Here is a 22,221-nt window from a genome sequence, read left to right on the forward strand (position 1 = left end):
TTGCTCCCAGCAAAAGAAAGATTGTGTTGCTGTTTGCAAAATGCTCTGTGCTCTAATGGCTCACACAGCTGGGCTTCCCCCGCCTGAACCTTGCTGAAGGATGCACACTGTTGGTACTGGAATAGGGGTTGGTGTGCACGTATTCTCTTAGGGATTAATTCACTCCATCCACAAGAGATCCTTGCTGGGAAAGCCCCATCTCTGCTTCTGCTGTGTGGTAGTTCAGGACTGGCAGCCCAGTCAATGGCACTTCCCTTCGTGGGCAGCCCAGGTCCTTCCTTTTCTTCTTTGTAATGAGGTTTTTACCTTATTGCTGCAGACCAGAATTTTGTTAATCATTAGCAAAAAGGTGGCTTTTTAATTAGAGTGGCATTCAGTGCTTTGACATGGGTGACAGCTCTGTGAGATGCTGCAGTTCCCTTTCTGCCTCAAAGGAAGAAAAAAATCTGTGTGATCTTACTTGTGACACTTGCAGGAGAGAATCCTCTTCCTGAGTGAGCAGAGCTTATTGCAGTGCTGAGGCTGGGAGCAGGGCCCTGGATAATGGACTGCCAGTGAGGAAAAGGGCTGTTCTTGGTTCTGTTGTGGGCTTGCTGTGAGACCTGGATCAGGTCCCATAACATCTGTCTGCCCTGCCTGTAAATACAGAGCTGCCAAATTGCTCCTCGGATTGTGGAACCTAATGGATGGGAATAGTGCTGGTCTAAGGTGATTCTTTCCCCTCCCACTGTACACTGGTGAAGTGACTTGCATGCCAATGTCTGTGTCAGCTCACAGATTCAAGGAACCCACCAAAAATGCATTTTCATCCATCCCAGTAATGCTCCCTGAGCCTCTGTTGCTACAGGGTGAAACGTGTCCTATGGAGCTTGATCTGGTACCCAGCCCTCATTTGTTACAATTTTTTTTTTTGCCTTCCTGTCAGTTTGCACAATAGTTTATCCATAATAAATTATGGATACTGTAAATGCACATTGAGCTCTGTGTTTCCATGTCTGCCATATCTTGATCAGTTCTTTCTGATCCCTGAACAGCCGGTGCTGCCTCACACTGCTGTGTGTCTGGTGTGTGGAGAAGCTGGGAAAGAGGACACTGTGGAAGAGGAGGAGAGCAAGTTTAATCTCATGCTAATGGAATGCTCCATTTGTAATGAAATCATACACCCAGGATGCCTTAAGGTGAGTACAAGGATGTGGTACATGTTGGAAACAAAAGCTGAATTAGTTATCACCTGAATGTAAAAGTGGTGCACAGAAATTGGGAATGTTTTAGCTTTTCATCTTTGGACAGTGAGTAAGGGAGCAGAGAGTTGGTGTGAGGAGCAGGGTGGGATCTGTGGCACTCACAGCCCTGGCCAGCAGGCAGGGCCCTTGATGTAACAGCATTCCCTGGGAGTAGGGAGCCTGGCTTTGGAGTGTGTGAAGATCTTGTGGGTTTGTTTCTTTCTTTTTGCCCCTTGTTTAAGGAGGTGAGGTGTTTGAGTTGGGATGGGGAAGGCAGAGCAATCTGTACTTCAGGGTGAGATGTTCCCAAATCCTGAGCCCCACAAAGTACGGATGAACAATTGGCTCTCGTGTAGGTCCAGGCACAGATGTGCCTTAGGGGGGCAGCTGGCTCTGAAGATGTTGTGGGCAAGTGTTGGAGCAGGAGTGAGCTCTGGAGAACAGCCTGAGCCAGTGGCAGGCTGCAGGAGTGCTCACCCTTGGCTGGCTGAGTCCTGCGAGCAGCTGGATTCTTTGCTGGTAACAAAAGTGTCATTTTGGGCATCTCTTCCTGCATTAGCCTTGAGAAGCTGCCTTGCTCCAGAGCTGGTTTCTTTCAGCTGATCAGCCATTTCCTGTTGCTGATTTGTTTATGGTTAAAGTGATTTGCCCAAGCAAATGTGTTGTGACACAGGGTGCCCCAAAAGCAGCGTTTGGGCCCTTCTGGGCTGTCTGGGAGCAGAGGTGTGTGTGCTCTGTGCAGGCCTGGGGTGAAGCTCTCCTGGCCTTTCATTTCTCCTGAGCTCTGCGTGCTGCTGCTCCCAGCTCTGTGCTGTCATTTATTAGAGCAGAGTGTGGGGAGCTGGCAAACCAGAGCTGAGCCTCCTCCCTGATTCATGGAGCTGGTGCTCAGTTCCTGCCACAGATGGGCTCTGAAAAGGAGCTTTGCTTGTTTAGCTCTGCTTAAAACAAAACTTTGGGGGCTGATGAAGCAGAGGAAGGAGCTGCTCATTTTCAGCGGTACCTTAATTTTGCTTTTGCTGTTCCAGCCCTTGCTGGAAGGGCCCTGTGCACCCCCATCTCTGCCCTTGCAGTGTCAGTGGCACCTCAGGGCTCAGTGAGAGGACAGTTGTTGTCTAGTGGCAGCTCAGGTACGACTTCCTCTCCCCATTCTACATTTGGGACTAGCACAGGATGTGAGTCAGGTCTGTGAAGTCAGGCAGGGGCTGTTTGCTGTCTCACACAGGCATGGTGCTCTGAGTGTGCTTTTGGTAAGCAGGAACAGCATTGCTTTGGCTGTTCCTGACAGTTAAGCACTGGGAGATTTACTGTGTGCCTTGTGTGCCTTTGATTTGGATGTCTCAGTGCTTCTGCTGAGCTGAAATGGTGGGTAACTGGTAACTGGTGCTGTTTATTTCCTGAGGCAAAAGAGCACTGGTAGAATTTCAGAATCATCTTGGAAGGTGAGATGAGACTGCTCAGGAGAACAGCAAAAGGAAAATGGAGCCTCTTCCTTAGATCCTTCCTAGCTCTTTATTCCCAGGTTCCATGATTTCCTGCAAGGCAGAACTCTCTGGGCATGTTTACGTGCTGCTGCAGCCCTTGAGCCCTGAGGATGGAGCCCATAAATAGCCTTTGATGCAGCCCCAGCCCCAGGGCAGCTGCCTCCCTGTCCCACTGGGGAACAGCACCATGGGAACTGCTGGCCATCTCCAGCTGAATTCTGGCACACGTGCTGCTGGGGGAGACTGGGATAAGCTGGATCAGGGCAGATGTCCTTTCCTGGCTCATTCTCCTGTGGAGTGAGTTCCCTCCAAGATGCATCTCCCACAGCTTGTGTAGTTTGGTGCAGGGGGTGATTTATTCTCCAGGGCAGGTTGGTTGTGGTTTGAATTCCATCTTCTTCCAGCTCCTGATGAGGCTGTTCATGCTCTGGGGTTTTTTCCACGAAGCAGCAGTGCCAGAGGAGCTCTCTGAGGAGTTGCATGAAGGGTGGCTCAGGTGAGCCCTGGCACACTGAGCCTTGGGGGGGCCCTGGGTGCCAGAGCACCTGCAGAGCTGGGACAGCAGGGTGTTCCATGTCCTCACAAGTGCCACAGGAGCTTCCTGACGTCCTCCTTTCCTTGAAAATACCACACCAACACAAAAGCTTGTTTTGCTGAACGGGTTTCTTATGAAAATGATCTTGGTGAGAATTTCGCAAGCGCAGCGCCGCTTCCAGAGGGAGCTCATGAGATTTTGGGATGAACACTGCCCTGCATTGTTCCACAGTGCTTGAGTTGAACCAAGAGTGGTGAATTTTTCTTGCTTCATCTCAAATTGCTGGCATTGCTGGCTAGCATGTCTGAGTGCAGCATCAGAGGCTGTTTCCTTAGGGAGAGGGGGTTCCTTTCTCCACTAGGAGCCTGTTCTTTTCCATCTCAGCTGGATGTGCTGATAACAATGGAAGTGAATATTTGGGTGCCTTGTCAGAGCAGCAGGGATACAGAGGCCTTTCCCAGCCTCAGCCCAGGTGTGTCTCACTGCCTGTGTCAGTCTGGGCACTGCCAGAATTCATGGCTCTCCCTCAGGGATGCCACATCAGCATCCTGGGGTCTCCATGTCCCTACAAGAGGAGTCCCCAGCAGGAGCTGTGGTGCTCAGGCCTGAGCTGCTGCCCTGGTGCTGCAGGTGGGTTTCAGTGACGCCTCACGCTGTGCTCAGACACCCACCTGCTGTTTGCAGCAAACACTCAGAACTGGCTCCCACCCAGCCTGAAAGGCTTGGGACAGATTCAGTGGCAGGTTTGTGTGTGTCTAATTAGTTTGCTTACAGTTCCTCACATCTGTTCAGTTCCTTAAACTTCACAGAAGGGACAGAGCTGTAATGCTCTCCCTTCAGCAGCACTTGTTCTATATTCAGTGCGGGAAATAACTTGTTCCCAACTTGGGCTTGGGCCAGGAATTGTTCCCCTGAGGCAGAGATGTATACAACAACTCCTGGAGTATCTTACACCTACCATGGGAAAGAAGGTTCAAAGGCACACAGTTGTGATAAAACCAGTATTTAAATTCTGCCCACTTCATTTACTTATTTATTAACTCCACTCTTGCTGAGAGACTGACATGTCATCACTCTCACTGGATGGTGAAACTAGAATGGCTGCTGTCTAGCTCAGAGACTGGAGGAAGCAGTTCCTAAATCCAAGGGCTTGCTCCTGCACAGCCAATTCCCTTTCCCTGCACTGGGAGGAGAGGAGGAAATGTTTGAGAAACATGAAAAATCTGCAGATCCCTGCCCGTGCTTGTTCCTGCCTCCTGCAGCCACACTGTTGCTGCCAGTGCCCAGCTGTTAGTCTGGACAGCAGCAGGTTTTTGTTGTCTACAATAGTAATAAATCAATATTTTTCTTTTTTCCCCAAGTTATTTATTTCTGAGTATGTAATGAAACCCTTAAGTGGGAAAGTGCCATCAGTGAGTGTGTGTGTGTGGAGGGTGTATCTTAGCTCTGCTTTTCATTCACAGAAATGTCTTTCTGAAATGTCTGTTCCCTGTTTGGAAAGCTCCTGTGTGAAAATCCAGACGAGAGGAGCATTCCAGCTGTGTAGGGCAGGACTGTGCTTTTGCTAGAGTGTAACAACACTGAACATAAGTTTGTTTCAGACAGCAGAATGTCAGTGTTGGAGGTAGTGATGAAGTCATCAGCCTCTCCCTTAGCCTGACTGAGGACCTGGGGAAAGCTGGAAATGCTCTGGTGTCCATCTGAATGAACGTGCCTGTTCCGAGCTGCCTTGGCAGCACCATCCCCATGGGCTGGAGAGCTGCAGCCTGGCACTGCTAGTTCTGATCCTGGAAGAAAAGTATTTTAAGGAACACTTGATTACAGTGCAGGGTGCAGTGCTGCTAAAAATGCCCATGGGGTTAATGCAGAGGAGAACATGGATGGGAGAGCCCTGCCTGTGCAGGGACCAGGCTGTGCCTCTGGGGGACTCAGGGCTGGGCTCTGCACACCCGAGGGGTGGGGGGCATTTGGAGAGGGTGCATCACAGCCCTGGGTGTGGGGCTTTTCTGGGGCTCTTGGGGAGTTCTCTGGTGTTGTTCAGAGAGCAGAGTGTGTGGATTGGGATTGTCACTGACCTTAGGGAAGGCCCAGAGCTGAGCCCTTTGCCCAGCATCTCCCCCTCCCACATCATCGAGGGGCGGCTGTGCAGCACCCAGGGCTTGCTCAGCACCAGCAGGACGGTGCCTCTGCTCCCTGGGAGGGCTGCAGTCCCTCCCAGGAAACAAGGAGCTCTACAATGTGCCTTGGAATGATCCTCACCTTCCTGCAGGCCTGCTCAGCTCAGCTGTGAGTGTTGTGTCTCCCCAGGTGAAGGAATCGGATGGTGTGGTGAACGATGAGCTGCCGAACTGCTGGGAGTGTCCAAAGTGCAACCACGCAGGGAAAACTGGAAAAGTGAGTTTAATGGGAAGAAGAGGTGCTGGAATGAGATACAAAATCTTAAGCATTCCCTCTGGCTGATAGATAGACTTTAGCCCAATACCAGCTTTTGGTTTTGTGCTTAATTCAGGTTTTGTTCTTAATGAATGAGGTGATCTTTAGGGTCCCTACCAACCCAAACCATTCCAGGGTTATGTGGTTCATTCCATGATGATTCTGTGAGTTGAAGGAGATGAGCTCACAGCTTTCTGTTCTACAGTAATTTTTGTATACTTGTACCAACACTTCACCCAGCACCTGGGCAATATTTAGGTTAGTTCTGTGCACTGCTGCATGTTAATTTTGACAATGAACATTCCTGAAATTAAAAATTCACAAGCAATTATGCAAAACCTGGAGTGTCTGTTGGAATTAGTGAAACGCTTTTATTTGCAGACCGAGACAGACACTTGTAAGTGCGTAGTTAGAAAAATAACCTCAGGAAAACTAAAACTCCTTACTAATAATTTTGAGTTAAAAAAGTGGCCAACCCAGCAGTGTTGGAGTGCTGGTGGCAGTGTGAAGAGCTGGGAGATGTATAAGGTATAAAGTTGGGTTTGTGTTTTGTGTCTTTCTGGCGTACAAGCAAAAGCGCGGACCAGGATTTAAATACGCGTCAAATCTCCCGGGCTCGCTGCTGAAGGAGCAGAAAATCAACAGAGACAACAAGGAGGTGCCAGATGCTGCCAAACGGAAAGGGGACTGCGAGGAGACCCCCAGGAGGAAATCAGAGGAACATTCCAAGAAGGCTCCGGTTGACTCCATCCTGAGGAGAAAGTCTGACGAGGTGCATCTGTGGAGGAAACGGAAATTCGAGAAGTCCCAGGAACCCACGATGAGGAAGCGGGTAAGGGACAGCTCCTGGTGAGGGCTCTGCACAGGGCCTGGCCTGCCTGGGGCTGCTGCTCTGCTCTCCTGGCTTGGAGCTCATCCCCAGAGGAACTGGGAGTTTTTATTGCTCTGGTAAAAGGTGCTGGTGTGCCAGGACAGTGGCTTGAACAGGGACACTCAGGTTGATGTTCAGAGGCCAGAAACACTGAGCTATGGCTCTTGTTTTATTCAAGATACTGGAAAACCCACTTCAACTGAAAAGTCTTTACAAGGTGCTCAGAGTAGGAGCAAGGTGAAAATGAATTTTTCATGGAAGCCTTTTCAGGTCTCTCCACGTGGTGGCGCCTGGCAGCTGTTTGGGGCTGTGCCACCCTGGGAAGCCTCTGGAAAGGACACCTTGGGTGCCTGCACAGAGCAGGAGCTGCTCCCAGCACTTGTGGAGACAACTTGGCCCTGAATGTGACAGTCAGGACTCTCAGGCCAGGCAGGGACACTGAATTTTCATGTAGATTCCAGAATGTGGTACTTGGGATCTGCAGAAGTGCTGATTTGCAGAAGCAGAAATGAGGGCTCCAGTGTACTGTGTCTCATGGTTCAAGTGGCTGATGGCTGTAAAATCAGAATCAGTGCCTGGACTGGTGCTGCCTGTGAAGCTCCTAGGGGTGGGAGTCAGTCAGTCCTGCAAGGCTGGACAGTGGGAATGCTGCAGGATGGCAAATGTAGGGATTTGGGCTGCTCTGGTGGAGAGAGAGCCAAATTCACAGTAGCAGGGATTCACAGGGGTGCAAAATTCACAGGGGTGCTGGGAGCTGCACTGGCCTAGTGCAGCAATGTTTTATTCTAACCTGTCATTAACTTACTGGGACTTCTGCCTTTCTAATATGGTAATTTAAAGGCAGGGTGATCAGCTTTCTCCACCATGCACCGTGGCCTGAAACTTGGGAACACAGCCACTGCCTTGATCCAGTTTGTTTATTGGGAAAGCGAAAGCAGGAGCCCTGTGACACAACAAGTGTGCTCACAGCAGTTCCCTCTCCTTGCCAATCCCGATCTCCTTATTGGAGCTGTTTCATTTTAACAGCTGCTGACTTCTTTCTTGCATGTGGTGATCAGAGTAGGCTTGAAGCCCTCCCGGGCCTCAGTTTGTGTCTCGCACACAGCCTGGTGAATCAGAGGGGTGGATGGGGGGGAAGAGTGCAGAGCAGTTTGCTGGGAGCAGGAGCTGGGGCAGGAGGAAGGTCCTGTCACATTCCCTGTTGTGCAGGGATTGGAGGGGATGGCCGGGGTTTGGTTGGGCATAAGGGAGAATCTGAAGTCTCTAAAGGAGGCTCGGGGTGTCCAGCAGCTGGGATGGCAACTGTGATCCCAGAGGTTCTGGGAATGGCCTGAGAGCACTTGGGCAGTGTTTGATGTGGGTGCCCAGTGGATGTGGCCCAAGCCTGGGTTCTTGTGGCCTGCTGGGGACAAAGCTGTCCCTGGTGTGCTGCTGATCTTCTGTGTGTAAATGATCCACTGGAGATAGGCAAGGCCCTGGAGTGAGCAGGAATCTGCAGGTGAATCAGGGCAGTTGTCACTCCTGGAGTCCAGTGAGCCAATGGCTGAGCTGCTCATCCCTGCTGCCTCTTGAACCCGATACCTTTGGCCGTGCTGGGACGGGGCTGGGCTGGGTGGGGCTCGGGGCTGGCAGGGGGCCCGGCCCCGGGCAGGGCTCCTGTGTGGAGCATCCACATGGAAGCGCTGCTGGAAGCACTGCAGAGCTCCCACAGCCAGCCCTGGTCTCTCCCTGCAGCGGCGATCGTGGAAGGGCCCGGATGAGCGAACGGCCATGATCAAACCCCTGCGGCGCCTCAAGCAGGAGCCCGAGGACGAGCTGCCCGAGGCACCCCCCAGGTCCAAGGACAGCGACCAGTCCCGCTCCAGCTCGCCCACGGCAGGGCCCAGCACGGAGGGCGCCGAGCCCAGGGACAAGAAGAAGTTCAAGATGAGGAGGAAAAGGCGGCTTCCCAATAAGGAACTGAGCAAGGAGCTCAGCAAAGAGCTTAACCAGGAGATCCAAAAAACCGAGAACAGCCTTGCCAATGAGAACCACCAACCCATCAAATCTGAGCCGGAGAGCGAGAACGAGGAACCCAAGCGTGCGTTGAACAACAGCGAGAGACTGCACAGGTTCAGCAAAGGGTTGAACGGGACTCCCCGGGAGCTGAGGCACCACCAGCTCATGCCCGGCCTGCGCAGCGCCCCCCGGGGCATCGCCCGGCCCCCGCCCTCGCTGTCGCCCCCCAAGTGCATCCAGATGGAGCGGCACGTCATCCGGCCTCCTCCCATCAGCCCCCCTCCGGACTCGCTGCCCCTGGATGACGGGGCAGCCCACGTGATGCAGAGGGAAGTCTGGATGGCTGTCTTTAGCTACCTCAGTCATAGAGACTTGTGCATCTGTATGAGAGTTTGCAAGACCTGGAACAGATGGTAAGGAGGGCGGGACGCGAGGTGTGGCGGGATGGGCACGGAAGGACAGCGGGTGGTGGAGGCACCGGTGTCGCCTGGGGAGGGCTGAGGGCTGTCTTGGAGTTCTGGGGAGCCCAGGCAGGAGGGGTGGCCAGCAGAAGTGGCAGTGGTCTCACGTTGCTTTCTCAGAAACAGCAGATCCCAGCGTTTCTGGTGGAGCTGTGTGGGTCAGACTCGGCGTCAGCCTGCCAGGCTCCAGAGCAGCCTGTGCTGGAGTCAGACTCCGCAGTGTTCCTGCTGCTGGAACAGCCAGCCTGGCTCAGTCTCGGTGTCATTCTGCCCCAGGACTTCCTGACTGCCAGCATTTGTGCAGTTCAGTTATTAAATACCCACTGAGATAGTGAGGATCCCACCGTGTGCTCCTCACAAGGGCTGTGCTGATTGTCTCCCTGTGGAGGGTACGTGGAGAGCCAGGCTGTTCCCTGTTCCTGTCCCTGTGCCAGCAGAGCACGTTCTGCAGGGATCCTTTGTTGGTGCTGTTTGCTCACAGCGTGGCCCTTGTGCTCGGGCACTGTGTGGCCCTGACACAGCTGAGGCTGCACAGCAGCAGCTTTAGTGCAGATTTAGAGGTTTCAGTGACCCCTCAGAGCAGCCTGGTGGCTCTGCTGACTCCTGTCCCATGTTCCTGCTGTGCATAAGGACAGACAGACTGGAACAGGCTCCTTTCCAGCACAGCCTGCTAACAGCACACACAGAGTAGAGAGGCTGATAATTCAGTGTGAGGTGATGTGTGTGGAGTCTTCTCCGTGGGCTGCTTGGTGTCACTGAAACCTGCCAAATGTATTTTCTACTTAAATACAAAATTTGCTAATAAAAAAAAAAGGAAGAAAATGCAGACTCCTGCACACTCATCAGGACTTGGTGTTGTTGCCCTTAGAAACCCTTAAAGAGCAAAAAGATCCATAATCCACATGGATAGGGAAAACACAAACACACAACAGGAGAGGGAGGATCTGTTTTCCCAAATCTACTCGTTTTAAGTAAGGAAAACACAGAGGAAATGGGGATATTATTTAAATCAGACTTCATAGTCAAAACATAAGGAAAAAGTGGTGACTTGTCTTCAGGCTATAAAACGGATTTTAGTAAGTGCTGGGATGACTTAAAATGGGATCCAGAGTTGTTGACACTTGTAATTCTGTGGAAATAGTTCCATGCTTTATTGCAGGATATATTTGATGGAGAAACTTGAAACTTATGTAACATTGTGTGGGATTGTGAATACTTGGCCTTATTTTTGCAATTTTCAGTTAAATGCTGTAGTTTTTCCTACTGTTTAATGACACCTTTTAAAGCCTTACCAAAATCCAAACAAGTGCCAAATTAAGTGCTGTTGGCTTTTTTTTCTTTTTGGGTAGGTGCTGTGACAAAAGATTATGGACCAAAATAGATTTAAACCATTGTAAATCCATCACTCCACTTATGCTTAGTGGCATTATTAGGAGACAGCCTGTAACCCTTGATCTTAGCTGGACAAATATATCTAAAAAGCAGCTGAGTTGGCTTATCAACAGACTGCCAGGTAAGTGATGTGTTTTCATCACCAAATCACAAACCACTTTCTCTAACAAACCAGTCTGTGTCTAAACTGCAGCCTCTGGGAAAAGTCTCCAGGGACTGGGGACTAGAAGAGGAGTAGACTCTTATTAGGAGGGCTGGAGATGTGTAATAATGAAGCATCAGTGGGTTAAAATGAGCCAAAAAGATTTTTTTCTGACTACTTGACATGGTCAGTTAAAATAATTTTTGTAAAGCAAGTAATGAATGCTGCTGTGAAAGGGCTGAGGGGGCTGGGGGAAGGAGTGCAGTTCCAAGTGGGGGGACAGATGGAGAGCTGGGCAGGAGGAGGGGGCAGTGAGGGGGCAGTGGAGGTCACTGGGATGTGCCTGGGAAGGTCCCAGTGCTCCAACCTGTTCTGTGTCTGCAGGTCTGCGGGACCTGCTGTTATCAGGGTGCTCATGGATTGCAGTGTCGGCACTTTGTAGCTCCAGTTGTCCCTTGCTGCGAACCCTGGACGTGCAGTGGGCGGAAGGACTGAAAGACGCACAAATGAGAGACCTCCTGTCCCCGCCCACGGACAACCGGCCAGGTAAGGGCGGGAGGAGCCGGAGCCCCGACCCAGCCCCGGGGCCTGGTCTGTGCTGAGCCCCCCTTGGAGCAAACGGGCAGGAGCCCCCACAGGCGGGGCTGGGGCCGTGCTGCCCTGGGGAGTTCGAGGTAGTGACCGGCAGCACTCCTGGCTGGAGCCCCGGGGTGCCAGGGATGTTCTGTGGCTGCTGAACCATCCTCGAGCCACTGTGCTGGTTTTCTGTATGACTTTCTTCTCTTCAGGCTGCCACGGGTGTACTTTAGAGAGTGTGGAAACGCTTTCTTCCAATTTAGGGAAGGAGCAGTTCTGTGGGTCATGCCACATTCGCCCGGATTTCAGCTCAGGTGAAATTTTGAGCAAATCAGATCCGCTTTCTGGCATGCACTGCACAGCCTACTGCTTATTCCCGACTTGTAATTCCACTGGGCCCCTGCAGTTTCTTTCATCCCTTTTGTTTTGAAATCAGGAGGTGGCTTTGTCCACATGCCTGTTCCAAAAATAGACAAGTGTTCCTGCTGATGTTCCCTCCAAAGCTCCAGACAGGCAAAAGGGTCTGAAATTGACCCAGGGCAGCAGCGTTGTGTGTCACGGTGCATTTCACAGAGGCTGCAGATGTTGGCAGCAGGGGTGGGGCTCGGGCAGTGACCATCGCCTGTGCCCCGCAGGTCAGATCGACAACCGGAGCAAGCTACGGAACATCGTGGAGCTGCGCCTGGCCGGGCTGGACATCACGGACGCGTCGCTGCGGCTCATCATCAGGCACATGCCCCTGCTCTCCAAACTCAATCTCAGTTACTGTAACCACGTCACAGATCAGTCTATTAACCTGCTGACCGCCGTCGGAACCACCACGCGGGACTCGTTAACGGAAATTAATTTATCAGGTAAGGGATGTGGGGGAGGGACCCGGGGCCCAGAGCTGTGAGGGGGAGTGACCCAGCCCTGCTCCTGCTGTGACTCCCTGGCAGCAGCTGCTGCCTCCCTGTGCTGCTGGTGGCAATGGCCCCGCAGCTGCCAGGAGCTGGTGTATCCACGCTCATCCTCCGGGGGATTTTCTGCACATCTGGGCTGCCTGGGTGATCCCTTGGGTTACACAACAGCTGGGGGATGGGGACGGAGCTGGTGGGGATTCCTCGTGCTGCAGGAAAAGATAAGTGCTGAATGCCTGCCCTCTGCTCTCCCCAGACTGCAATAAGGTCACTGACCAGTGCCTGTCTTACTTCAAACGTTGTGGGAACATCTGCCAGATTGACCTGAGGTACTGCAAGCAGGTGACGAAGGAGGGCTGTGAGCAGTTCATAGCAGAGATGTCCGTGAGCGTCCAGTTCGGACAGGTGGAAGAAAAACTTCTGCAAAAACTGAGTTAGTTAAAGGACTCGTGTAAATACTGGGGCAGGGGGGGAAGGGACTAAGAACACGTAGGGATTTTATTTTCAGTTGGGAACTTGGAATATCAGAAAATGCCGCGATTGGATTTTACAACTCTTGTTGAGGAGAGAACAACGTGAAACTACCCATGTTAAGAATTTCAACTTGTGCCACTAATTCAGTCCACCTGGGATGACCTGCACTGGCTCTTATGCAAATTCATAAGGCGACTGTTACCGATGATAATTGTTCACACCTGGAAGAAGACTGAGCTCCAAGAAATACTGTTATTTAAAGTACCACAGCATGTGCTTGGTAGTGTAAATTTGATTTCTGCTTTTCATTTCTTAAAACAAGAAAAAAAAAAAGTTGGTGTCATTTAAGTGGACCACGCACTGCATTTCTGCCTTCTTAACACGTTTTGTTTTGTTACATCTTACATTATGCAGAACTATTTTTGTACAAAAATTGTTTAAAAATTATTTATGCAATGTTTGAATGCATTACCAGTGTTTCGGTTTTGATTGCCAATTTTTATCTTTACTTATGGTAGGCGAGAACTTAACCTATACTTCGTAGGCAGTATCTATCTCCAAACGTGCCCAGGTCAGGAAAAGTAGGTTCATACTTTCAACTTAAAGCATGTTTTAATGGAAGTTTATATCCTGCTTTGTATACTTCAGAAGTGACATAAGCATGTTGTGGAAATAAGGTGTAAATTATAGTTGAAGTAAAACACTTTTATCTGTATAGAAATCACCTTTTTCTCAAAATTTTAAAAAAATTCCAATTTCAGCTTTTGCACATAGGAGGGTTTCACTCTGTAGCATGAGCTCTTGTACTCAATATAAAATTAATTTATACAGTGAGTCCAGCAGTAGAATAAATGGTCAAACGTAGTCTCTCTTTCTTTGAAGTGTGAGTTGAGTTCTCATTTAAGGTTTATAACATGGTTATTTCCTGATTGTAAAATTCTGCATTCATAAGTGCCATTGTTGTACGGTGTTGTTTTCGTAGACCTTCCTGATGCAGTTTTACCTTTGTTGAATTTGTATAAACAATTGTACAAAAACAGGCGCTGGCTCTGTGCGTTTCTGTCAGGGCAGGGGTGGCTGCAGGGGGCTCCGAGCATTTTCCAGGGCATTGTTACAGCCAGGGATCTGCCCACATCAGGCTCCAGGAGCACTGACAGCTTGAGAGCATGAACACTGGAGCTGAGTAACCCCCAGCACTGCCAGGGTAAGAAAAGAGACAGAGGCTGAGAGAGCCCATCACCCATCTTTATTGAGTTCGAGTGCTAATGAGCAGCATGGAAATAACAGCAAGGGCATGTCTGTCTTCATTAGCCTCCCCTCTGGACAGACTCCAGGAATTAAGTACCTTTAAAAAGTTACTTCTAAAAAATAAAGCCATTGAGAGGTTTGCTCCCTTCTGAAAAATACCCAGCAGAGCTTGGAGCTGTGTTTTGTGTGAGGAGGAGCTGCTTTCTCTCTTTGAGGCCAGCTTAAGGATTCACAAAAATAAGAGCAGGTGCCAGTGCAGCACAGGTCCAGTTCTCGGGTCCTGCACCCTCAGCCAGCACAGCCTTGGCTCTGGAACTTTGCTGCCACATGGGAAATCAAACAAGAAACTGTACATTTAACCAACTCTGCTTAAAGAGTAACTGGACACCCATGGTCCTTCCTCACCTCTTTTTTAGTGAGCTCCACCAATCCCAGTCGTGGCCATGCTTGGTCACAAGGATCCTCCTCTTGCTGCTCCCTTCCCCAGGTCACTGCTCACAGACATCCCACAGGGACCCTTGCACTTCCTGCTCTGAGAGGACGTGGGCCCCAGCTCATGGCACAAAGCTCAGCCTGACCCTGGGCCAAGGGCTGGCAGCAATACTGGGATGCTGGTTTGGGTGACTTGGCTTTGGGTGAAAGTCCATGAACAGAGAATTGAAACAAAAACTGTCCCTGCTCCTGCCTCCCCTCCCCAGTTAAGGTTAGTAACGCTGCACATTCCATGTTAGCAGCACGGGGCTGGTGCCCCTGGGCAGGATTCACAGTAACATCAGGCTGTCGGCACATGGAGTACAATCATCACAGGTTCATAGTTACAACAGGCATGAGCGGATTAAGGACCACGCTAACATGGTTTACTAGAGTAACCCTTAAAAAAATAGTTTATTCCTAAACTGAAAACCACTCAGTAACTGGTTTTTGGAGCCCACCAGGCAGAGCCCAGCGCGGCCCCTGAGCCCTGCAGAGTGATGGAGTGCTTTGTACACTGACAGAGAACAGCCAAGACAGCACATGTGTCATGACAGACATTCAGAGGGAGCAATCAGCACAAAGCAAGATTGCTTAAGGGCTTCAGTGCGGGAACAGTTCATGGCAGTGCTTCCTAAGCTGTGTCCCACCCAGCGGGCAGCCGGGCCCTCGGGACAGATACATTCTATCGTTAGGGAAAAGCTGAATAATCAACTGATATATTCATTGCTTCTAATGCACTAGACAACACCACAGGCTAACAGGCTCAAGCAGAGGTGTTTGCTGACCACTTGCCGAGTGCTGAATGCATAAGGACAGCTGAGATTCTTCAGAAGAGAGCAAGAACTGCTGTAAACAGTTTGACTCCAACAATCTGTGGGGCTGTAAGGTCAGTGGGGCAGCACCTGGGCCTGCCCAGCCCTGCGCTGCAGGAGGTGCTTGGAAAACCTTTCACCAACTTGTACACGTGGATGTTGAAAAGGCCGAGTTTACCCAACACGACGACGCTGCAGTGCCCAGGGCGCAGCACTCGTGCCCACAGGAGCGCTGCCCACAGGAGCGCTGCCCGGGGCACGGGGGCAGGGCTGCGTTAGGATTTGAAGACGTGCACGGCCCGCACGACGTACTGCCGGCAGATGGGGCACTCGCTCATCCTCTTGCCGCACTTGGTGCAGGTGACCATGTGGCCGCACTCCAGCAGCACGCAGTCGATCACGGCGTCCATGCAGATCCGGCACAGGCTGTCGTCGTCCTCGTTCAGCTGCATCCTCTCCCCCTCTGCAAACCAACAGAGAGGGAGGTCACGGCTCTGGGCCCTGCACAGCCAGGGCAGCTCCAGCCCAGCCATGCTCCATCCCCTCACATGAACTTTTTTAACCCCCAGTATGAATTAATTTATTTTCCTCCACAAAGAAGCAAAGAAATCAGAACTAGAAAGCCCCTCAAGTGAACATCCAATATTTGGCTTCATTCTTTAAACTCAAGAAACTGTTCTCAATTCAGAATGTAATGATTGCACAATAATGTGCTGGATTAAAATTCAGAGCATGTTGCTTTTCCGTGTCAGAGCTCACTGCTTGGCAGAACACTTTCCTCAGAAGATTAAACACAATAATAATAAAGCACACTAAGAAGCAGAAGCCTTAAGTAGGCCATAAAGGTGGCAGAAGTGAATAAAACCTGTCAAGTTTCATTGCATGTAGTCACCATCCCCATCAACAACTGAACATTCCATCAGATCATGGCAAAAAAAATAAACCTTAAGTTTACAGTTTTTTCCCAAGTTTTGTGTAAGCAAGAGTTGCTCTGAGGACAAATTACACAAGTGCAAGACTCCAACTGCTGTGTGGAGCAGAGGGCAGAACAGCAGCCACAGAACCAACTTATGAAAATGTGGACTGAGAGCAAAGCCCTTGGACTTTTGTCACTGTAGATTTTAATTCTGCAGTACCAGCTCTAAAGTGCCCTGACCTGCACAGCTACAGAGCAGCTGTGTAATGCCCTGTGAAACCCAGCAAAGCACAGGGAGGTGCCAAGTTCCAGTTCTCTGAGGAACCAGTTCTCAGTTGGGCAATTTTACCCTCACTGTGAAAGCTGAGCTCTCCAAGCTTTGGAAGAAAGTCTCAAAAACCAGCACAATCCTGGAAAGCTTTGTTTAATCACTACAGCCATGCTCAGCTACTCTCTAGGGGCACCCTGCATTGTTAAAACACATTTTCCAGGTGTTCCAGCAGAGCAGACAGAGGTCAGAACCAAGTTCTTCCACTGGCAGAACCAAACCAGAAACTCAGCAGTCCTAAGAAAGCAGAAATAAAGATAAACCTACGTGTCTTGTGGTTCTCCTCATTCTCTCTGTACAGTCTGCTCACTTTTTCCACAAGTTCCCATTTTTCACAGCATCCTGAGTAGTTGACAAAGTTGCAGGCGAGGATTTCCTTCAGCTGCCGCACACTCATCCCTTCGATGTCCTCCAGGCTGGAGATGTCGGACAGGGAGGCCCTGGCTCTCTTCCTGCCCAGCCCCGGGGTCTGAAACACAGCAGGTGTGAGGCTTTAACTGCCCTGGCTACTTCAGAGCACCTGAAGCTGCAGCAGCTTGGCTAAAGTTTCATTCTTTCTGAAGCCAGTGTGTGCAGACATTCACTGCTAGACACAGCAAACTCTGGAACAACCAGAGCATGAGGCCGAATGTTGGCAGAGATAAAAACACTTTATGGTGTCACATGCCAAAAATCCATTCTTTGGATATCTCACCTGCTCTTCTGCACTTTCTTCTTCTTCATTATTTACAGATGTTTCAGTTTGTCCCTGTGTACAAAATGAAACTCATCAGGATAAAAACCCATGTTATTCCCTTATAAAACACTTTCCTTCCTTCCAAGGTGATCTCAGGTGACAATGAAATGACATTTTGAAGTTCCAGCTGCTACTAATCATTCCAAGTTTAAGTCACTTCTGACATGAACCAGGAACCTTTGCTAATTATCTCCAGCTTTCAGATGCAGGGTACAAAAGGCATTTTTCCTGTCCCTCCAAACTGTATCAATTGGTGATTTATTTTAAATTGATACCTAACTATTAAAGACAATATATAAAATAAAGCAAAGCACGAAACACGTTAAGCACTGTACCCGTGCAGGTGCTGCGCTCCCTGTGCTGCCCCTCCTGCTGGGAAGCTCCCCTGGGCTGGGCACGGACACGGGGCTGGAGAAGGGGTGGCTGAAGAAGGCCGAGCTCTGGGAGCGCGCCGAGCGCAGGCTGCCGGCGTCCGCGTCCTGCTCTGTGCCCAGGCCGTGGTGGCACAGCACCAGCTCCACCAGGTCCTCCTTCTCCCTGCAGGTGTCCGTGGGGATGTTCCTGAGGATCAGGTACTGCCGCAGATCCTTCACTTTCAGTCTCATCAGCTGAGGCCGCTGGAAGGCCGTTTCTTGCAGCAGGTGACAGGTAGAACATCTCCTGAGATTCTCTTGTAGGACTGAACAAACTGAGCAAAAATCCTTTTTGCAGTCACAGCACACGTGCTGAGGGGAAAAGAGGGAACCATTCAGCTCTGGCTCACAGGAAACAAACCCAGGCCCTGCTCTCTGCTTCTCCAGGCTACAGAATTTTCTATCAGCTCTTCCACTGGCAGTTGTGACAGAATTTTAAAGATTTAAACACAGACAACTGCCCTGTCAGTTTTGCAAGTGTTCCAAGAGAGTCCCTCGCTCTTCTGGCAGTACTGAAGCTGATTTGAGGTTTTAGTGAGGTTTTACTTGAGTAATAAAGTACTCAAGTTGTAGTTTAGACAACAAACAAAACTAAAACTAATTTTATGGTCTGTTAAAATACTTCTGAATATACTGTCACTGCTCCTTTCATGTGTGTAAAACAACAGGAAAACCCCAAACTTTAGAGAACCTCCTGCTTCCTCAAGTGATTGCAAGAAGTCAGTCATCTCACATGTGATGAATCACATGGGAGGGAAACTCCCAAAGCCCAGATGTCACTTCTGAAGAAAGCTCTGTTCAAAGGACTCACAATACACAAAAGATGGAATAGGCAAGGCTGTCAGCTTCCAGCTGCTGTGAGCAAACCCAAACTCCTCAAGGTTTTCAGGATTATAAATTAATATTGGCTTCAGAAACCTCCCCACACAACACTTCATTCAATGAAGCCTTGCCATGTGAACAGGACACATAAAGGGAAAACAACAAACTGAGGGCAGAGGCTTCGTCTGAAAGAGCTGCAGAGGATTAGGTCACTGAGGGGGCAAAATAGCAATCCTGGACAGCTGTGATACAGAGAAATAATAAAATAATCTCAGTTTTATTTATCTGCATTAACCCACCAACCTGCCTCCCAAAGAAGGAAGAGGCTGCTGGAGCACAACAGCCTTGAGCAGAACTAAAGCTGGTCAGCAAACAACCAGAACTGCATGAGAAGTTCCAGAAAGAAACTCTAATACTGTATTGTGAGTTTTTAACTTTTCCATCACCCAGTTTGTTCACTTCAGTACTCAACCACTGTTTGGAGCCATCTTCAAAACCAGATTTACTTTTTGTTCAAGATTCTGAAGGTAACACATTTATCTTACAAATCAGAGCCCATTAATTTCCAGGCCAGCCCAGATCCAACGTGTTGCTGACTAATGAACATCAGATTTACTAACTCCTAATCCTGGTTGACAATAGTTTTTGTCACCTCAGAATAAGGCATTCCTCCCTCCCTGAAGCCTGTATCTGCCCCAGGTTTCTGAGAAAAACACTCCTCTCCCAGTATGCCACAGATGAGTTCAGAAGTGTAAAAATCCAGTGCAATAGGAAACGTACTCACTTTTTTCCTGAACACTGAGAAGGAAAGTCCACAGGCCTTGCAGACGATGTTGGTGCTGGCTGCAGCAGGAGCTGGATAAGCTGAGAAGCCCGTGCTTGGTGTGAACCTGAAGGGACCAGCACCTCCCCCAAAGCCGGCCTGCTGGCCACGCACTGCCCCCGTGCCCATGACTTCATTCAGCAGCCCGCAGCAGGAAGCCCACATGGAAGTAGCTCCCGCCTGAAAACAGCACAGAGGGTCAGGATGTGGAGCCCCATCAGATGGGAGCTGCTGTGAGGAGCTGCTGTGAGGAGCTGCTTCGCTCCATCTGTCACCACCCCAGAGCACGGGGTGCCAATCCCAGAGCCAGGGATCCCTGCACGGTCAGGGTGCACGGTCAGAGCAGCTCCAGAACAGCTGAAATCCAGAGTGGGAAAGGTTTGCCCTGGCAGGACAGGGAGCTCACAGGGGGACAGGTTTGTCTGTGCAGGACAGGGAGCTCACACTGGGACAGGTTTGACCTGGCAGGACAGGGAGCTCACACTCCCCACTCCCCTGCTGGAGAATCCCCACAGACAGAGCAGCATTTGAGCAGTGATGCAACAGCAGAGCCAGAAGAAGTGGCTGACAGCCCATGGCAGGTGAGGGGACAGGCACAAAGAGCAGAAAACTTCTCATGATTAATGCACAAGTGTCCCTGCAGGATCTGCTCCAGAGCTCACCCAGCTCTGCGTGACTCACAACAAAACTCTCTCTCAAATAACATTCCTGGCTTTCAAACTTGAAGATAATTACAGTCTAGTTTCACTGACAAGGAAACATTTTTCAAGATCTCCCTGAACCTCGTTTTGTTGCCTCACAGAATGTCTAACAAAAGTTAAAATAAATCTAAATAGACTTATTTTCTACTGATTGTATTTCAGTTTTGAGTCACATAAAACAGTGGAAATTCTGAACACATAAACAAAGTGCTGCTTTTTATCCCTGGAAGCCTGAGGCACTTGATTCCCTATCAAAAGCTCATATTCTACTAAAAGGTGGAATTTGGACTCCAAGCTGGGCAGGTCACAAGTTTAATCACTGTCAGGTGGCTCCCTGAGACCTGCTGGAAAAAACACGAGGGGCAAACAGAATCACGGAAAGGAAACTGAGGGGTACAACTTCCTTTATATACAATTATTTTTTCATACTTTTTTCTTTAACAGCTGTTCTCTTTTTCAAATCATTGCTTTTGAGACTTTAAACCTTGCTGTAAAACCCCAACCAACCAGAACACACACACTTCAGCTCTGCAATGTGGTGCTTTAATTCCTGGTGTAATTTCTAGATGACATTTCTAGATTCCTACACTAATTTCTAGGTGAAGTTGCACATTTGCCCTGAACTGAACACAATCCTCTTACAATTGTGGGAACTTAATGCCAGAATAATGGGGAGGGGCCAGAATGTCTCCTTTCCAACCACAGAGCACAGAAGGTGAGAACAGGAGCTTCAGTTACAACAGCAAATATACATTCCAATTAAATGTTAAACGCACTCATCATTGTGGGTATTTCAAGAGCAGAATTCACCCTGGTGCAGGAAGAGCCCTCGGTGCCCTGGGCACCCCAGGAGAGCTCCCCAGCCCTTCCCTGACTCCAGGGAGCTCACACTGCTCACCCCAGCCTGCAGCTCCCATCCCAGCCCCAAAGCAAAGCTTGTTTTATAGTTCCCCATTATAAGCACTGTGGAAATGCATTAATATTAATTTTCCCTGGATAAAAGATAATTATCCTGGTTTATTAGGCAAGAGGAATTAACTATCCAGAAATACATCCTGAAAACCAATGACAGTCCAGCAGAGCTCTGAGTTTAAAACTTGGAACTTCTGAAAAATACCTCCTCTCATCATAAGGGAAAGCTGTAAAACAACCATTCCTCTCATTCATCACCATTTCTTCAAAACTGAGGAGCTAATTATGTATCTAAAACACTTCAAAGCAACGACATATAAATAACATAAAAATAAAATAATGAACCAAACGGATCTGTCAAAATTCAACTTCCATTTTCCACAACTCCCGGGGTCACAGCAGCAGCAGCAGGACACACAATGACCAAAAGGACATGAGACATCTGATCCCACAACCCTGGCCTGAGTTTCACACCTGCTTCTTGGACTTATTCCAGAGCCTGTAACAACTCTTCAGACATCACTGTCAGCACCAAACATATATATTTTTATGAACTTTTTGTTACTCATTTTGGACACATTAGAGTTGTTGGTATCAAACAGAAAATCTCTTTATCTTGCTGCCAACCACCCGCTCAAGGTGAAAGGCAAGGCTACGTGGGCTTTAATTTTCTCCTTAACCCACGTCACCTGTGGATTCCTTCTGCGCCCTCAGGTCATTAACTGATAATTGAATTACGGTGTCTAGACTCTCCGTATTGCTCTGCAGAAGAAATGGCACCGTGCTGAAAAGCACCAACACAACACACAAATTAAACACGCTAAGAAAAAAAAATCCCTCCCTTGAGTATTAATCAAAACATTCCCAATTTCTGCACTAAAACCATCAGTGTCCACATTATGGACAAGCTGCCATCGGTATCGTCCCTCCCCATACCTTATGTGCATCTCAAAGGAGCAAAATCCTGCGTTCAACTTCTCTGCTGCGTTCTCAGCTTTAAGGGTGTTGTTACCTGGCAGGGATTTCACCTGCTGCTCCTGACACACCTGTACAACCCGGGTGTGCTATCCAAGCCGCAGCACGAGAGCGATGGGAGGGATTTATTTGTAATCATTTAAACTGAAACTTCCTCTTTGCACCCATCTTTGGACCGAGCAAAGCTTTTCCGGGACGGCCCAAGAGTCCCGGGCGGGACGCGGCGCCTCAGGGAGGGACCGGGGCTGCGGGAGCCGCCGCTGTTCCCCTCACGGGCCCGGCCCGGCCCGGCCGCTGACTCAGCGCGGGCCCCTGGGCTCGGCCTCAGCCCGGGCTCCCCTCACAGCGCGCCGGGACGGCGGCCGCGGCCTGAGGCGAGCCGGGAGGGGCGGCCCGGCCCGGACATCCCGCCGGGCTCCCGGCCCCGTTACCCTCCCCGCTTCGCCCCCTCCTCCTTCCTTCCTCCCTTGCTGGCCGAGGCAGAGGCGCTGTCCCGGCCGGCCGCGCCCCTCACCTTCACGGCCCCCCCTCACCTTCATGGCCGCTCCCGCCGCTCCAGCGCCGCGCCGCCCC

The 22,221-nt window shown here is 50.0% G+C and overlaps 2 protein-coding genes across 8 annotated transcripts in view; one reads left to right on the forward strand and one right to left on the reverse strand.

The window, feature by feature from the left end:
• KDM2B (lysine demethylase 2B) overlaps positions 1-13,527 on the forward strand; it is a 104,598-nt gene extending 91,071 nt beyond the window's left edge. For 6 of the 7 annotated variants that reach the window (XM_054289065.1, XM_054289067.1, XM_054289071.1 and 3 more), the window contains 8 exons: positions 1,035-1,178; positions 5,550-5,636; positions 6,238-6,507; positions 8,281-8,957; positions 10,355-10,518; positions 10,924-11,085; positions 11,751-11,969; positions 12,271-13,527. In XM_054289065.1, coding sequence (XP_054145040.1) covers positions 1,035-1,178; positions 5,550-5,636; positions 6,238-6,507; positions 8,281-8,957; positions 10,355-10,518; positions 10,924-11,085; positions 11,751-11,969; positions 12,271-12,452 — 1,905 coding nt within the window. In that variant the 3' untranslated portion in view covers positions 12,453-13,527. The remainder of the gene's footprint in view (positions 1-1,034; positions 1,179-5,549; positions 5,637-6,237; positions 6,508-8,280; positions 8,958-10,354; positions 10,519-10,923; positions 11,086-11,750; positions 11,970-12,270) is intronic. The other variant, XM_054289066.1, reaches the window with a different exon arrangement.
• A 192-nt stretch (positions 13,528-13,719) lies between these two features.
• On the reverse strand, positions 13,720-22,221 carry RNF34 (ring finger protein 34). The gene is made up of 6 exons (XM_054289023.1): positions 22,182-22,221; positions 19,022-19,240; positions 17,338-17,727; positions 16,961-17,014; positions 16,534-16,735; positions 13,720-15,485 (listed from the first exon to the last, which is right to left on the reverse strand). Exons 1-6 carry the CDS (start codon positions 22,185-22,187, stop codon positions 15,298-15,300), a joined length of 1,059 nt encoding a protein of 352 aa, XP_054144998.1. The 5' UTR covers positions 22,188-22,221; the 3' UTR covers positions 13,720-15,297.

Source organism: Melozone crissalis, unplaced genomic scaffold (assembly GCF_028551555.1).
Source record: "Melozone crissalis strain CALT ecotype California unplaced genomic scaffold, PUWL_Pcris_2 ptg000063l_1, whole genome shotgun sequence".
In the NCBI taxonomy this organism is placed as follows: domain Eukaryota; kingdom Metazoa; phylum Chordata; class Aves; order Passeriformes; family Passerellidae; genus Melozone; species Melozone crissalis.